This window comes from Coregonus lavaretus (assembly GCF_964263955.1).
Source record: "Coregonus lavaretus genome assembly, chromosome: 3".
Lineage (NCBI taxonomy): Eukaryota > Metazoa > Chordata > Actinopteri > Salmoniformes > Salmonidae > Coregonus > Coregonus lavaretus.
The window spans coordinates 63,242,014-63,257,521 of NC_139990.1; the positions used below are offsets into that span (position 1 = coordinate 63,242,014).

General features: G+C 41.1%; 3 protein-coding genes across 5 annotated transcripts; 2 read left to right on the forward strand and 1 right to left on the reverse strand.

Annotated features, from left to right (window-relative positions):
• Positions 1–1,667: 1,667 nt before the first annotated feature.
• Positions 1,668–7,266, forward strand: LOC311123550 (tumor necrosis factor alpha-induced protein 8-like protein 2). 2 transcript variants are annotated; one of them, XM_084158192.1, is made up of 4 exons: positions 2,040–2,215; positions 2,376–2,517; positions 5,661–5,984; positions 6,154–7,151. In XM_084158192.1, the coding sequence occupies exons 2-4, from the start codon at positions 2,506–2,508 to the stop codon at positions 6,394–6,396; spliced, it is 579 nt and encodes a 192-aa protein (XP_084014318.1). In that variant the 5' UTR covers positions 2,040–2,215; positions 2,376–2,505; the 3' UTR covers positions 6,397–7,151. The 2 variants fall into 2 exon arrangements, with proteins under 2 accessions (XP_084014319.1, XP_084014318.1); XM_084158193.1 differs by lacking the exon at positions 2,376–2,517 and having other exon boundaries at positions 1,668–2,215; positions 6,154–7,266.
• Positions 7,267–7,665: 399 nt separating this feature from the next.
• On the reverse strand, positions 7,666–12,247 carry LOC311123542 (lysM and putative peptidoglycan-binding domain-containing protein 1-like). Its single transcript, XM_084158191.1, has 3 exons — positions 12,056–12,247; positions 11,542–11,864; positions 7,666–10,075 (listed from the first exon to the last, which is right to left on the reverse strand). The coding sequence occupies exons 1-3, from the start codon at positions 12,236–12,238 to the stop codon at positions 9,895–9,897; spliced, it is 687 nt and encodes a 228-aa protein (XP_084014317.1). The 5' UTR covers positions 12,239–12,247; the 3' UTR covers positions 7,666–9,894.
• On the forward strand, positions 12,182–15,281 carry LOC311123526 (sodium channel modifier 1-like). 2 transcript variants are annotated; one of them, XM_084158190.1, is made up of 8 exons: positions 12,182–12,255; positions 12,951–13,021; positions 13,144–13,232; positions 13,332–13,426; positions 13,551–13,651; positions 13,756–13,907; positions 14,008–14,140; positions 14,426–15,281. In XM_084158190.1, exons 2-8 carry the CDS (start codon positions 13,008–13,010, stop codon positions 14,553–14,555), a joined length of 714 nt encoding a protein of 237 aa, XP_084014316.1. In that variant the 5' UTR covers positions 12,182–12,255; positions 12,951–13,007; the 3' UTR covers positions 14,556–15,281. The 2 variants fall into 2 exon arrangements, with proteins under 2 accessions (XP_084014316.1, XP_084014315.1); XM_084158189.1 differs by lacking the exon at positions 12,182–12,255 and adding an exon at positions 12,273–12,789.
• The last annotated feature ends 227 nt before the right edge of the window (positions 15,282–15,508 follow it).

A 15,508-nucleotide genomic window follows, 5' to 3' on the forward strand; every position in this document is an offset into this window, starting at 1 on the left:
CCTCTCACCCCGACACCTGAAAACAATCATTGGCTCAAAGGCCTTGGCCCCATTGGATGGAGCTTTTTTTTATGGGTTGAGCCTCAGAAGGCTGTTTGGTCCAGCTGGATGTTGTTCACATAAACCTACAGATAAACAGAGTGCTTTTGAATCAGGTAATGGCCAAGCCTGTATGAATCAGAGCATTCATGAATTGTGGTCAGTGTAAACACAAAACACACTTCCCTTATTAGGAATTGTTGAGACTGATCAAATTCACCCACATTATAACTCAAGATCTGAGACTAGGATATCTGGAATATACAGTTGCTAGTGAAACTCCCCACTCCCAGCCGGTGACAAGCAGACCCATAACATGATGCTGCCACCACAAGACTTGAAAAATACAGAGGATCAACAACATTACATTCACTCCACATTACTGGCCAGTAAAATGTGAAATGAAGGAAACCTATGTATAAAAATCCACTTCATATCATTCATTCTGTTTGCTAAGTAATACTGCAAGACAACATGGCAAATCCATTTACTTTTTGGCCTAAATTAAAAACTACAGGTTTGGGTCGAATCCAATACAATATTTTCAAGTATTGTGGTGGCAGCATCATGTTCTGGGTATGCTTGTCACCGGCAGGGTCTGGGGAGTTTGTCAGAATCAAAAGAAATATGAAAGGAACAAAGCCCAGGTAAAAAGTTAGAGGAAAACCCACCTCAGTCTTCTAGAAACCTAACCCTGGGATAGAGTTTTACTTTTCAGAGGAACAATTACACAAATGTTAATGACAAAGTGTTGAGTGTTTCTGAGTCATCCAATGTCAGTCCTGACTTAAATTTGCTTGAAATTTACTGAGCTTGAGCTTAAATTTACTGAGCTCCACCAAGTTTTAACTCTGGGTGTGAAAACATACATTGTTTTTGTTTTTAATTCATATGGAAAATGTTCTATAATTTTCTTTCACTTGAAAATCTAATTTAATGCCTTTTTAGATTGTATTTTAAGGCAGCAAAATGTGAAGAATGTGCAAGGGATGTGTAGACTTTCACTAGGCACTGTATGTACTATTACCTCAGTCTACCTATGACTATGTATTTGCTTTTCACAAATTCAACATCAATTCAAACTAAGAAAACATGAGGAGAGATAAAATCTATGGCAACCAATGCAAACAAAGCTGGCAAATAGGTCTTATATAGCCATCAGTCTTTACTGACTTCCCTCCATTTCAAACCAATGTGAGCTCAGTATTTTGAAATAATGTTCATTTATGCCAATGTAGTTATACTATAGTATATACAGTATACACTTCATACGGTTTAATCCCTTAATACTGTACTATGTCACCAGGGTCAAAATAACAAATGACAACAGTAAAGCAGCGAAAATGTTAAAGGTTTAGGATTAACAGATGAACTATATGAATTTATACATTGCTGGAGAACAGAGATGACACGGAGTCCACTGCTGACAGAGGCTGCATTCCTGCAATGGTGAACACAAAAAGGGTTAAGCCGCTCCCCTTTCAAACGACTGCATCACTGGATTATTGCTAAATTCTTTCTGGGGTTTTCACTTGTCAGGACAAGCAGAGGCCCACTGTCAGCAGATAGATAGAGGGAGAGGGAGGGAGGGAGAGAGAGAGAGAGAGAGAGAGAGAGAGAGAGAGAGAGAGAGAGAGAGAGAGAGAGAGAGAGAGAGAGAGAGAGAGAGAGAGAGAGAGAGAGAGAGAGAGAGAGAGAGAGAGAGAGAGAGAGAGAGAGAGAGAGAGAGAGAGAGAGAGAGAGAGAGAGAGAGAGAGAGAGAGAGAGAGAGAGAGAGAGAGAAACAGAGTGGATGAGAGAGAGAGAGAGAGGAACAGGGAGAGTGATAAAGTATGACGAGGAAGGAGAGAAAGAGAGAGATGCTGTAGTTTGAAGAGGAACAAAAGTTTAAATTTCAATTTTAGAGGGAAAAGAGAGAGAGAGAAAGAGATAGAGAAACACACTAAGGGGTGTGTCATAGCAATTTAGTTCCTCAAGGAAGTACAACTGAAAATTATCTTGAGACAGGGTGGCGAGCAGCAAAGATAGAAGCGACACAGAGGGACTTTCTTTTATTTTCACCTGGTAAGATGAAGGGATTCCATTAACGAGTGCTCAATGCTGACAACCTGAGCCACGTGCCGTGGGGACTGAGACATTTGACACAAAGGAGGGAGGGGGACTCTCACACACACAGGTAAGAAGGCTCTCAGGGCTTTCTCTATCTGATAATAACTCAACCATGTATGTTCTATGCACAGATACCTTTGACAGACATAACGTACACTCTTGCAAATATAACACTTGTGTTATTATTATAGCAAGCTTGTCGTTTTTTGTTATATCTTTCAATACAGTTTAGGCCTATGTGGATAAAGTGAGAAGGAACGTGGTACTGAAGAACCAAATAAGATCATGTGTGAATTCCTCTTCGATACTTTTCTAACTTACACTTGACTTGGGAGGCGTGTACGTACACTCAGAGTCATGCTGGAACAGGTACAAACAGAACCCACCCCTGACAGACAGCTTTATAACTGAGAAGAGAAACCATCTGTGTCTGGTGGAGCTTGCACAATCAAACCTTGAGCTGTGGACATTATTTTCCTCTACTAGCCTACATGGATTGAGAGTACCAGAGAGCCAGTCAGAGTGAAAGACAAAGACAGGGAAATGACACAGCAATGTGTTGGACAGACAGTAAGGGGTAAAAACAAGATTGGTGATGATTTCTCACCACAAACGAACTGCTCTGTTTCGCTTCCCTATTAAGCCAGCAGAGTTGTGTGTCAGTCTTGAACAACAACTCTTCAAAGACGTTACAAGACTGGCAAAACGTGCAAATATTATACTGTATGAACACTTTTGAATGAGAAACTGCTAGAATCAAACAGCAAGCATTCATTGAATTAACACTATCAGTCCAACACCATTGTTAATGAAGCAATACTGTTGTGATGACAGTTTTTGGTCCATTATTGTGCCACATGCTGAACCTGCACAAACGGGACATGATTTAGAAACCTATACCAACTGAATGCTGAGAGAGAGAAACTGGAAAGTTCCGCACTTTTGTGAGGTCCTCAATTGAAAAGAAAGGACCTGAGCTCAGGATAATGGCACCAGGAGTGTGTTCAATGAGGTGGTAGAACTGCATATATTCTCTGTTTCATATTATTAAAAGTCATGTCCATCCTATATGATATATTTCTATCTGAAATACCCTAAACATTTCGCCCTTCTGAACAGACACTATATGAACTGGGAGGCCTCAATGCCCCATAATACCACGCAAGTCTGGTGACAGGCAGTGGGTGACATAAGCCTCCAGGGCTAGTGTTAGTGGAACATGTCTGCTGGACCTGGTGGTTTGTAATAGCAGCAGTAGTCACATTCTGTCCAGGGAAGTGGAAGGGACTCCCCAATTCCCCTGCTAAGCCCTGTGAGAGTCCAGAGGATTTACCTACACACACACAGACACACACACACACACACACACACGTACACACAGCAGTCATCTATGGAATGCTAAATATTTCCCTCTCCCACCCCGGCCCCCTGCGCATAATCTTCCAATCAGCGATCACTATCTCCGAGTCAGTCAGTACAGCTCTTCTTGACCCACACAACCTGCCCTCCTAACACTGGTCATGGAAGACCCACATTGCTTGGCTTTTCCTATTCCTGAAAGTGTAATAATGTCTGGTTTGTTATAGGAGAAGTTAGTGCTCTTTCATCCATAGCCTAATGGATAGCAACTCAAATTGACCTTATTGAGTGCTCTTTAAATGTGTACATGATCATTGTTGCTGTACTCCACATGAACTGTGTACACATAAAATGCATTATCAGTCCGCCCTTTGCTGTCTATTACAGGAGAGTGGTTTTTATTGTACTCTCGGCTGTCGCATGAAGACAACCAAAAAAGTATATTTATACTGTAAACAATTGACCCTTAGCAGACTAGTCAAATAAACAGAGTGAACTTTCCTTTAAGCCCAGCCAAAGAGCCAGCTGTCTCCAGCTGTGGCTCCATATTTTTGGAGGGAGGATACATGGCTGATGGGTGTGCACGTCTCTCAATCCCCACTGGGCTTTTCTGCACTGGAATGAGATTGAGAGTGAATCTGAAATAGCTATCATGCTGTTCCACTTCCATTATCATCGTTAAGGGAAATTAATCTAATGAATGTTCCCACAGAGAGCTGAGGCTTTGTACTGGAGCGTACCATTAGAAATGTGACACTGGATAAGCATGTAATAAAAACCCAGTGGGATGTCATATGGGAGATGTGTGTTTGCTGATTATGGAACATAGCCTATTAGCGAGGTATGCTTATTAGTATGTCAGGATCATATGATTTATTGGCGGAAAAGTCATTTGCATTCAGTGCTTACTGCATCAATTGTGAGTCAGATAGATGACTGTCATTTGGATCACACATGCATGCACGAGTGCACACACACCTGGACCCGTATTCATAAAGCCTTTCAGAATAGGACCATTTCCTGTCTGTCTGAGACCCTTTGTGAATACAGGCCCTGAAGCAATTTAAAAAGACCCATCTGTGTGAAAGCCTTGTTGCCACTTAAAGGATGCCTCAATGTAAGACCTTTGCCTAAGGGAGGATTCCAAGCCAGTAAATATACACTCTTAGGAAAAAAAAAAGGTGTTATCTAGAACCTAAAAGGGCTCTTCGGCTGTTCCTATAGGAGAACCCTGTCCACAGAGGGTTCTACATGGAAGGCCAAAGGGTTCTTCTACCTGTAAGCAAAAATAGTTTTTCCTATGAACCTGGAACCCTTTTTTCTAAGAGTGAAGGATAGCCATTGGGTCTAGGGCCATGACTTTCTCCATTCCCCCTGTTCTGATGCAATCTAGGAGCACTTGTAGAAACATGCCTGAGCTATGCAGCCTACCTGCCTCTCTCACATACTTGTCCACACAGGCCTTAAGTGGGGATTCAGCACTGAAATTATCAGCACAGGATGATTGTGTATGCTCTCAACATGTAACAGAAACCAATGGTAGGAATTGTGTAACCTTATATACGTAGTACATGCCCATTTTTACAATGTTGAAAATGATGTCGAAATGATGTGGCCACAATGTAAAGATACACAAATAACAATTTCATCCATGTATAAAGGCTTATACTAGAAAGTGGTACCTTCTGAGCATTAGATTATTTGTTACATGTAAGCTAGGCCCAATTCCACAGGTGTACCATGTAACCTACTGTGTTAATTTGATATTAAATACATCAAATTAACATGCAACACAGCTGCAGGACAAGGCTGCAATGACACTAGTCCTGTTAAACGGTGTGTGGTGCAACAGTTTTGTGTGTTTACATGATGTAGGTATACTCATGTCCTCCCATGAGGGGTGGTTCTCTGTGTCATCACTCCCCTGACAGGGACACTGGGTGTGGGGAGAGGCTGTAGCCTCGGTGGGTATTACCCATGGAACATTCCCTGGGCCTAATGTATGTCTCAGTTGGATTCGCTGTGATACAAAAACAAAAAGCCCAGAAAACTGAACTGAGGGAGCTCAGCAGAAATCCTGTGGCACAGCTGAGCTATGAGTTAGAAATACCATAATAAGCGATCTCTGCTCACTTCTCTCTCCCAAACCCCAGGTAAGCATGGAGTCGTTCAGCTCCAAGGATATGGCCATGCAGGCCCAGAAGAAGATCCTCAGCCACATGGCCAACAAGTCCATGGTTCATATGTTCATAGACGACACCAGCAGTGAGATACTGGACGAGCTATACCGCGTTTCCAAAGAGTATTCAGGCAACCGCTCCGAGGCCCAGAAGGTGGTGAAGGACCTGATCAAGATAGCAGTGAAGATCGGCGTGCTGTTCAGACACAACCGTTTTAGCCCAGAGGAGCTGAGTCTGGCCCAGGACTTCAAGAAGAAGCTGCATCAAGGAGCCATGACAGCCATCAGCTTCTGTGAGGTAAACATGCCGGCACCTTGTATAACAGTATCATGTTACAGTGAGTTAATCGATCATAGACCTCTATGTATTAACGGCCCATCAGTTTCTATGAAAACAGATAAAAGAGGATGACAACATAATAACAACATTGTCATCATATCTCTATTTCCCACTTCTTCTTGTTCAGGTGGAGTTCACCTTTGACAAAACAGTAATGTCGGAGATCCTGACAGGATGCAGAGATCTGCTGTTGAAGCTAGTTGACTCCCACCTCACGCCCAAATCCCATGGTCGCATTAACCACGTATTCAACCATTACTCCGATCCCGAGCTTCTGACCCAGCTGTACAACCCTGACGGACCCTTTAAACCTAACCTCACCAAAATCTGCACCGGCCTCAACCATCTGCTGGAGGAGGGGACGTTATGAGTGTGAGCAAGTCTATGATTGTGAGAGAGACACTGGGATATCTGCTTGGAGGGGTCTGCTTAGAACTCAAGAGAGGACTGTGTGCAAGGACAGGAAGTGACCATGCTCTAAATCAGAACTGGCGAGATTTGTGACCCAAGTTTTACTTGATGTAGTCACTCACTGATCTGTTATTTTCCAAAAGGGTACTCCACAAAGTGAAACAATATGAGAATATGCAGGATGATGTAAAGTTAATGTCTCCTGTTGAATTGTGTCTCAAAGGATGGAGTTCCTGGAAAGTCAGGATTAGGCTAAGATTGTGTCAAACCACCTGATTTTTATACAGTGGAATTTCCATCCAAGGTTTCACATACTCATTTACTACTATTCCTGTTTTTCTGCTGTTTTTTTCTTTCTCTTAAGTTCCATATTATGTACTGTATAGGGAAAGAGAAACCTCAAGGATTTCACAATACTGATTGACAGAATGGAAACAAGGGTTAAAAGCAAGAGGGGAAATATAAGAATATAAGAATAGAGTACTACCATCTAGTGGTCTAGCTGGCAATGACTCAGTACTGCATGTATCAAAGAAAAAGGAAAAGCATATTTACAAAAACAGTGAACATCTACTGGAGATACAAGACAGTCATTTTATAAGACCCAAAGAGAAACTGTATTGGAATATTTAAGAACTGGCTCTAAAATAATTCAGTCTTATTTGGGCCTTGTACATCATAGGATTGGAAAAAAATAAAAATGCCTGGAGCCTTTTCTTTATGGTCTATTTGTGAATATATTGACTTTACATCTTTAGTTAGTGTTATTAAATGTACAATATGTGCAATTTATCAACACATTAACAACAATGATATACATACACTACCAGTCAAAGGTTTGGACACACCTACTCATTCAAGGGGTTTTATTTATTTTTACATTGTAGAATAATAGTGAAGACATCAAAACTATGAAATAACACATGTAATAATGTAGTAACCAAAAAAGTGTTAAACAAATCAAAATATATTTTATATTTGAGATTCTTCAAATAGCCACCCTTTGCCTTGATGACAGCTTTAAACACTCTTGGCATTCTCTCAACCAGCTTCATGAGGTAGTCACCTGGAATGCATTTCAATTAACAGGTGTGCCTTCTTAAAAGTTAATTTGTGGAATTTCTTTCCTTCTTAATGCGTTTGAGCCAATCAGTTGTGTTGTGACAAGGTAGGGGGGTATACAGAAGATAGCCCTATTTGGTAAAAGACCAAGTCCATTTATGTCAACAACAGCTCAAATAAGCAAAGAGAAACGACAGTCCATCATTACTTTAAGACATGAAGGTCAGTCAATACGTTACATTAAGAACATTGAAAGTTTCTTCAAGTGCAGTCGCAAAAACCATCAAGCGCTATGATGAAACTGGCTCTCATGAGGACCGCCACAGGAATGGAAGACCCAGAGTTACCTCTGCTGCAGAGGATAGGTTCATTAGTTACCAGCCTCAGAAATTGCAGCCCAAATAAATGCTTCACAGAGTTCAAGTCACAGACACATCTCAGCATCAACTGTTCAGAGGGGACAGTGTGAATCAGGCCTTCATGGTCGAATTGCTACAAAGAAACCACTACTAAAGGACACCAATAAGAAGAAGAGACCTGCTTGGGCCAAGAAACACGAGAAATGGACATTAGACCGGTGGAAATTTGTTCTTTGGTCTGGAGTCCAAATTTGAGATTTTTGGTTCCAACCACTGTGTCTTTGTGAGACTTGGTGTGGGTGAACGGATGATCTCTGCATGTGTATTTCCCACCGTAAAGCATGGAGGAGGTGTTATGGTGTGGGGGTGCTTTGCTGGTGACACTGTCTGTGATATATTTAGAATTCAAGGCACACTTAACTGGCATGGCTACCACAGCATTCTGCAGCGATACGCCATCCCATCTGGTTTGGGCTTAGTGGGACTATCATTTGTTTTTCAACAGGACAATGACTCAACACACCTCCAGGCTGTGTAAGGGCTATTTTACCAAGAAGGAGGAGTGAAGGAGTGCTGCATCAGATGACCTGGCCTCCACAATCCCCTGACCACAAACCAATTGAGATGGTTTGGGATGAGTTGGACGGCAGAGTGAAGGAAAAGCAGCCAACAAGTGCTCAGCATATGTGGAAACTCCTTCAAGACTGTTGGAAAAGCATTCCAGGTGAAGCTGGTTGAGAGAATGCCAAGAGTGTGCAAAGCTGTCATCAAGGCAAAGGGTGGCTATTTGAAGAATCTCAAATATAAAATATATTTAGATTTGTTTAACACTCTTTTGGTAACTACATGATTCCATAGGTGTTATTTCATACTTTTGATGTCTTCACTATTATTCTACAATGTAGAAAATAGTAAAAATAAAGAAAAACCCTTGAATGAGTAGGTGTGTCCAAACTTTTGACTGGTACTGTAGGTAGTGGGCAAAATGGAAATACCTGGGTAAAATAGGGACAAAACTAGTGAACCAACAGTAACATCACATATCAAAACAAGTAACCAGGCCAGATGTTTCTGAAATAACTATGGCAAAATAAATGATATCTTGTACGTCGCAACTACACCTCTGGATTTATTTAAACCGCAGAAAAGTTTACAGTGTGAAACAAAAAGGAACCTATACCAGAGGAATTTCGTTTTGCCTTTCCCTAGAAATAGCAAGGAGATACAACAAGTTCCTCACTTTGATTGAATATGGCCAATTCGGTACTGTAACAATACATCCATAAATCATGGTTGGCAAAATTAAATGAAATACCAAGGCAACCTTACCACTGACTACAACCTAGTGCCAAGATCAGAAAAAGAAAGTGCAATGCTCAGCATTCTTCTAAAAATAAATATGTACATCATTGCATAATTGTCACAAACACCTGATGAAGACTAGGCTATGCCAACTCACATTGGCTTCAATAATAAATACAAAATGTATAGTCAACTTCTATTGGTTCTCCAAGACTTGCATATTTCTCACATTTCTGACATTGCATAAGACACTACGAGGTAGGATAACTCACATGATCTAGCGCCTGTGGCCAAACATAAATACATTTAAAGGCGCATAACTTGGAGAGTTACATGATCACACTAACATACAAACACAACTCAACAAAGTACCACATTCTGACTCTCGTTTTCTGTAGTAAACGGACAACCAGACAGTGCTGTTCTGGACATGGCAAATATATAATATGTAATCAATGTACTACAACTTTAAATAACTTGGTAATAGTTCATTACTTGCTTAATAAGAAGTCTTCTTATATGTCCAAATTAAACTCATCCTCCCAGAAAAAACAATTATATCAACAGTGCTAAGGACCAACTTTCAAGTACCTAGTCCATAGAGCAGCAGGTTACTCATCAGTGAAAATCAGAACTGTCCTAAATCTGTAATGCCAGATTAGCTTGGAGGTCAATCCCTTTGACTTTTGCATTAGTACATGTGTCCCATGATCTGCCTGACAGAGGCAATTAAATCACAACTCAAAGATCTCATCCTCTCTTTCTCTCAGTTTCTTGGTGCATTTGGTGATGGGCACTGCCCCAAGTATGGCTTGCTGATGCATTCTGGGAGAGGAGGTGACCGTGACACTGTTTGACCTCGTAAATCGACGGTCTGTTGTCTTGCTGGTACAAGCTGCTTCCAAAGACGTCAATCTGTGAAGGAAAACCCAAACAGGTGAAATAAACAGAAGCTTGACTAAATCAAGCATTATATGAAGAGTTAAGCACATAATACAGTGTTTCTCAAACTATGGGGTCGCAAGAAACTTAAATACACTTGTTTTAAATTGCGTTTGGTTTATAGAACCGGGGTTACGTCAGTAACCTCCAGTTGCCGCTAGATTCGGTTGCAATAAACAGATCGGTTTCTGTTTGCTTCCTACAAATTTGGCTCCATCTTTTGAACCGTTTAAGATACAAAATATTATGACCCCATCACTCAAAGATAAGGCTTTGTTTCCCTCTACAATTACATTTTAGTCATTTAGCAGACGCTCTTATCCAGAGCGACTTACAGTTAGTGAGTGCATACATTATTTTTTTTAGTTTTCATACTGCCCCCCCGTGGGAATCGAACCCACAACCCTGGCGTTGCAAACGCCATGCTCTACCAACTGAGCTACATCCCTGCCAGTCATTCCCTCCCCTACCCTGGACGACGCTTGGCCAATTGTGCGCCGCCCCATGGGTCTCCCGGTCACGGCCGGCTACGACAGAGCCTGGATTCGAACCAGGATCTCACAGTGGCACAGTTATTGTAGGGAGGTGCCTTAGACCACTGCGCCACTCGGGAGATACAATGCCCACAAAGCCGCAGAGGAATCATTAAAAGAGTGGAAAAGACCAGGAACTAAATCAGACTTTTTTTTAAACAGAATATCATACAAAAATATTGCCTGATGATCTTCTGAACTTCCCTATACCTTTCTGTTGCATTTCTGTCACTTCAAACCATACTTCCTTCAGATTGAAATACTGTCAAAAGTACTTTCAGACTGATTTGTAATAGACTGTCTTAGCCCCAATTTAAAAAAGTAAACATTGGCCGTTTATTACATACATTTTTTTACATGGTGGGGTGGCGCAATTTTTTATATCAAAATGGGGTCACGGGCCAAAAAGGTTTGGGAACCTGACATAATGATATGCCATTGATGTCATGACATCATCACATTGACACCCTACTCCTTTAAATTGATATTAGCATTTCATCAAAGTTAAAGCTGCAATATGTAACTTTTTGGGTGACCCGACCAAATTCACAGATATGTTCTATGTGAGCAATTATTATTTTGTATTTTTTTGTTTTACCTTTATTTAACTTGGCAAGTCAGTTAAGAACAAATTCTTATTTACAATGACGGACTACCAAAAGGCAAAAGGCCTCCTGCGGGGACATGGGCTGGGATAAAAAAAATAAAAATAAAAATAAAGAATATATATATTAGATGGTACAATAATTCTCCACACTATACTTGCTTGCTTTGTCCCAAACTGAAATTAGGCAAACTATTAGATTCTTTGCAACCAGAAAATGGCGGAGCGATTTCTGCATAGACTGGCCACTAGTTCATGACAGGTCAGAATCGTACAGTATGACTTTATCTGGGTTTATTTACCGTTTCTCTCCCTCTTGGCATCTTTTCACAGCTGCTTGCTTGGACTGGCTGATCATACCATCCATCCTTTTCAAGAAATCCATTGGAGAAAGTTCTGATGTGCTTTCTTCTTGTGTCTTTTCAGAGTTGTTCACTGGCTTCCCATTTTGAGTAGAGCCTTCTTTACTTGTACTGTCCTGTACCTGGCCTGAGTCCTCCTCAGTCACATTTACCCCATTATTAACATCACTGTAGTCGTCTGACAGCACAGGGATAGAAAGTGACTTCTTTAGGAATATTGAGTCATTCGTGTACAGTCTATTTGCTCTTTTGATTTGTTCCATCTGTTAAAAAGAGAAAATTGCAGACGATGTGGGTTTATGAAGGTAAAGAAAGTGATCACCATAGCATAAGCCTACAAATTGCCCATTTTGAGTTGTCATGCAGTAGAAAACTCCTCATTGACATGCTGGGCCAACATTTCAAATACTCAAACATTTTGGAAGAATGGCAATGCCAATGTCTAACTACTCACAGATACTCCATATTTCAACGCGAGTCCTTGCAACGTCTCTCCTGGTTGAACTTGGTGTTCAATTCGTCTTTGTCGTACCGGAGAAAGGTTGGATTGTACAAGACTGCCGTATGACCTCGTGCGGTTACCGCGGAGCAGACCGCCTCCACAGGTTGGAAGAGGAGCCCGTTCCCCGTGGAACATGGTGGATCTTGTAACTGGTAAGCTAACGTTAGCTAGCTAGTGATCTAGTCCCTCTGTCTTGACTTGCAAAGTTAGCATTAACGTTAGCTAGCGTAAGCCAGCTCACGTAACTGCCTAGTTAGTTTGTTAGCTAGCTAAACTACCCCCATGCGATTATACATCTAGAAAACGAAGTTATTGTAGGGAGGTGCTAGCTAGCTAATAACATGAGTTTTAAATTGCATGTAGCTTGTTAACCTTATATCTTTGACTAGCTAGCTAGTTAGTTAGCTTCTAAACAAAAACAAAAACAAAAACTTGCCAGAGGAAAGATTTATTCAGTCAGCTGTCAGTTTCCATTGCTGCCGTGGTATGACCAACTCCCATAATTCCTCACTGAAAGCAGGAAGTAGCCAGATTACAAACGGTTTTGAAGATGTTTGCAAGGAAGTAGCTAGCTAGCTATTCGCAAATAAAGACCTTAAACTACCAAATATATTTAGCTAAACCTATTAACCTAAATGTCGTTTAAAAGAGAGGGCAATGATCAGAGTCAATTGAATATCCTCAAGGTAAGCCATCTTACTATTTGTTGCTTACACAGAAATCAATCAGCTTGTGACAACACATAACTGCTACTAACGTTAGCTAGCTCGGGCACGTTTGGTATTTGAACTATTAGCTAGCTAACTCAATATTTAGCTAGTTAGTTAGCTAATGTATTATTTTCCAGAAACGGCGTGTTGCAGATCTCCTGTCCAATTTCATTCCAGAGGATGAGGCAGCCTTGATGAAAAATGGAAGGTGAAGTACCGGCATCATTGCTATCAACTGGAATGAATCCTTACCCAGGTCTTACTGTTGTTTTTATTTGGCAGAGCAAGCACTTCTCATGAGCATCTGTATTTTTCCTAATTCCCTTTCAGATACACCTGCCTTGTGTGTTCATACCGCCCTGTTTTTGATACAGTTGACATGCTGACAGTACACAGAAAGGGGAAAAGACATCTCGAAGGTGGTACATATGAATGATCAATTATTTTCCCTAGCTGGAAGCTATATCAAAACCATCTGTGAAGGCTGCATGTGCCTACACTAATCCTTTCTTTGCCAGGGATGAAGTGGTTTTATGGAAAGAAAACTCAACTGAAAAATGAGATATCTAAACGACAACATGAAAACTATATTCAAGCTGAAGATAGCCGCCAGGTAAAGCTATATAACTAGCTAAGTTACTCAAGTGAAATATATTGTCTTTGTAAACCTGAGGCTTTAGACTGTAGTGTAAACTAGTGTTTACTATGCGTCATGTTTTTTTTTGTTTTCACCATAGGAGCCCTCTAGTTCTGCCCCCCTGTTGACACAGACACGTAAACTCACCCACCATGCCTTACTGAAGACTGTGCCATACAACAGTTGTCACAAAAATACAAGGTACTCTATGCTGAAAGTTATATGTTAATGAGAGCTGTTGTGAGTTGTACCATGCAAATTATTACAATCACATTTTCACAGACCCTTTTGAAATGTATTTCCAGTACAAAGTCTGAAAAAGGGTCAACTAGTTCCATTCCAGACTGTGACATCAGCCCCTGCAGCACAAGACTATCATCACCACATCAAACATCAGTGGAGACGATAAGAGATACAGACATCATGTCATTACCCAGTTCCAACAGTAATATAGCAGGTAAAGTCTAGATTTATTATAAATAACATATCATGTTACAAATCTATAACGATTGGTCTCCCCTCTAACCCTGTTTCTCAATGCCGTTCATCCTCACTAGTCAATCAGGGATCGTGTCCAATCGGGAGAAATAAGGAAGTGTGTAAGGAGTCTCAGCCAACAGCAACCCAGGAGTCGGAACCTATGACAGCTCAAAGGAGGAGAGAGATGGAGCATTACCTCAAATTGAAAAGGTAATGTTTACCTAGAAAGTCTTGACTCTCATTCAATGTCACTGCTAATCGGCATTTGTCAGTTGATTCCAATTTCTCACTGGCTTTATGCATATTTTAATTGTTGTTTTGAATAGTTTATTAAACTTGCCTTTCCCCATGTGAACATTAGCAGGATAGTGTGACATTGTCATTCACTTGAGTTGTTTTTCAAATGTGAAGGCTGCAGTTCTGTAAGTTCACCACCAGAGGTCAGTATGCCATCTTAACTTTTCTACCACCTCACTCTTTCACTTTCTGCCTCAGTGCGGGATGGCTGCAGGACAGGAGTGGCCAGTGGGTAAAGGATGAGAATGTGGAGTTTGATTCAGATGAAGAGGAACCCTCATCACTCCCATCCTCTCCCCCCAGTGACTCAACAGAGGAGCAGCAGTGACCAGACCTCAACACCACCACCTTACCACAATCCCTAGCCCTTTCCTCAAACCCTGGCACTGACTCTAAGGTCCCATTTGGACATACATCTGTTGACTCAACAGTTGTTATGAATGGCACTCTGTTGCGGTAATGACAACACTATGAGCAGCACTAGATCATCTTGAACTGCCTCCATGCTTCCTTTTTTTACCTCTCTCAGGGAAGATGCATTGGTGCTTGAGACAATGCTTTGACTGTTGTCACCTAGAGAGAGGGGTGGGAAGGGAGACGATTCCCAGCACCCTTTGTGTTATTCTGTTTGCCCATTTTATTTAGGTCCATCACCTCCCCTGTTAAGGCTAAGCTTCTGTGAGCTTACCATAAATCAACAGCAGATAGGGAAATATTAGTGCTAATCTTGGTAGTGGAGCCACTGGTTAACATTCTTCAGAAGGTTCTCATTTGTGGCTCACCCCTAGACCACTCTGTATAAATTGGATAACCCCCCACTCCCTAGAGAAAGGTAGCATGTGGACTTAACGTGGGTTAGTTTTAAATGATGACGTTAAAGTGTGGCAAAAACGGAGTACCTGCTTGTTATTTTTTAGTTCAGTGCGTGACTGCCACAAGACGTTTGGAATGTTTGTTGACAGTTGAGCTCTTATGTTGATGCAGTCTTATGTGTCATCAAGAGTGATGATATTATGGAGTGAAATTGTCAATGCAATAAATCATGTTGATTCTATCAGGTTACTTGTACTATGAGATGACTAAACAAAACATAATTGTCCTCCACTGCTAACTAGCCACAATGTTCAATGTCTGTTTGAATAACTCAAATACAAGGGAGCAAAATAAGGCACAACTTAACTTAGCAGGTCATTAATACTGTATACCAGGTCAGTCACTAAATACCTTGCATGATATCCTACATAACTATCTATAAATACACATGCATTTTACTGTGGCTGA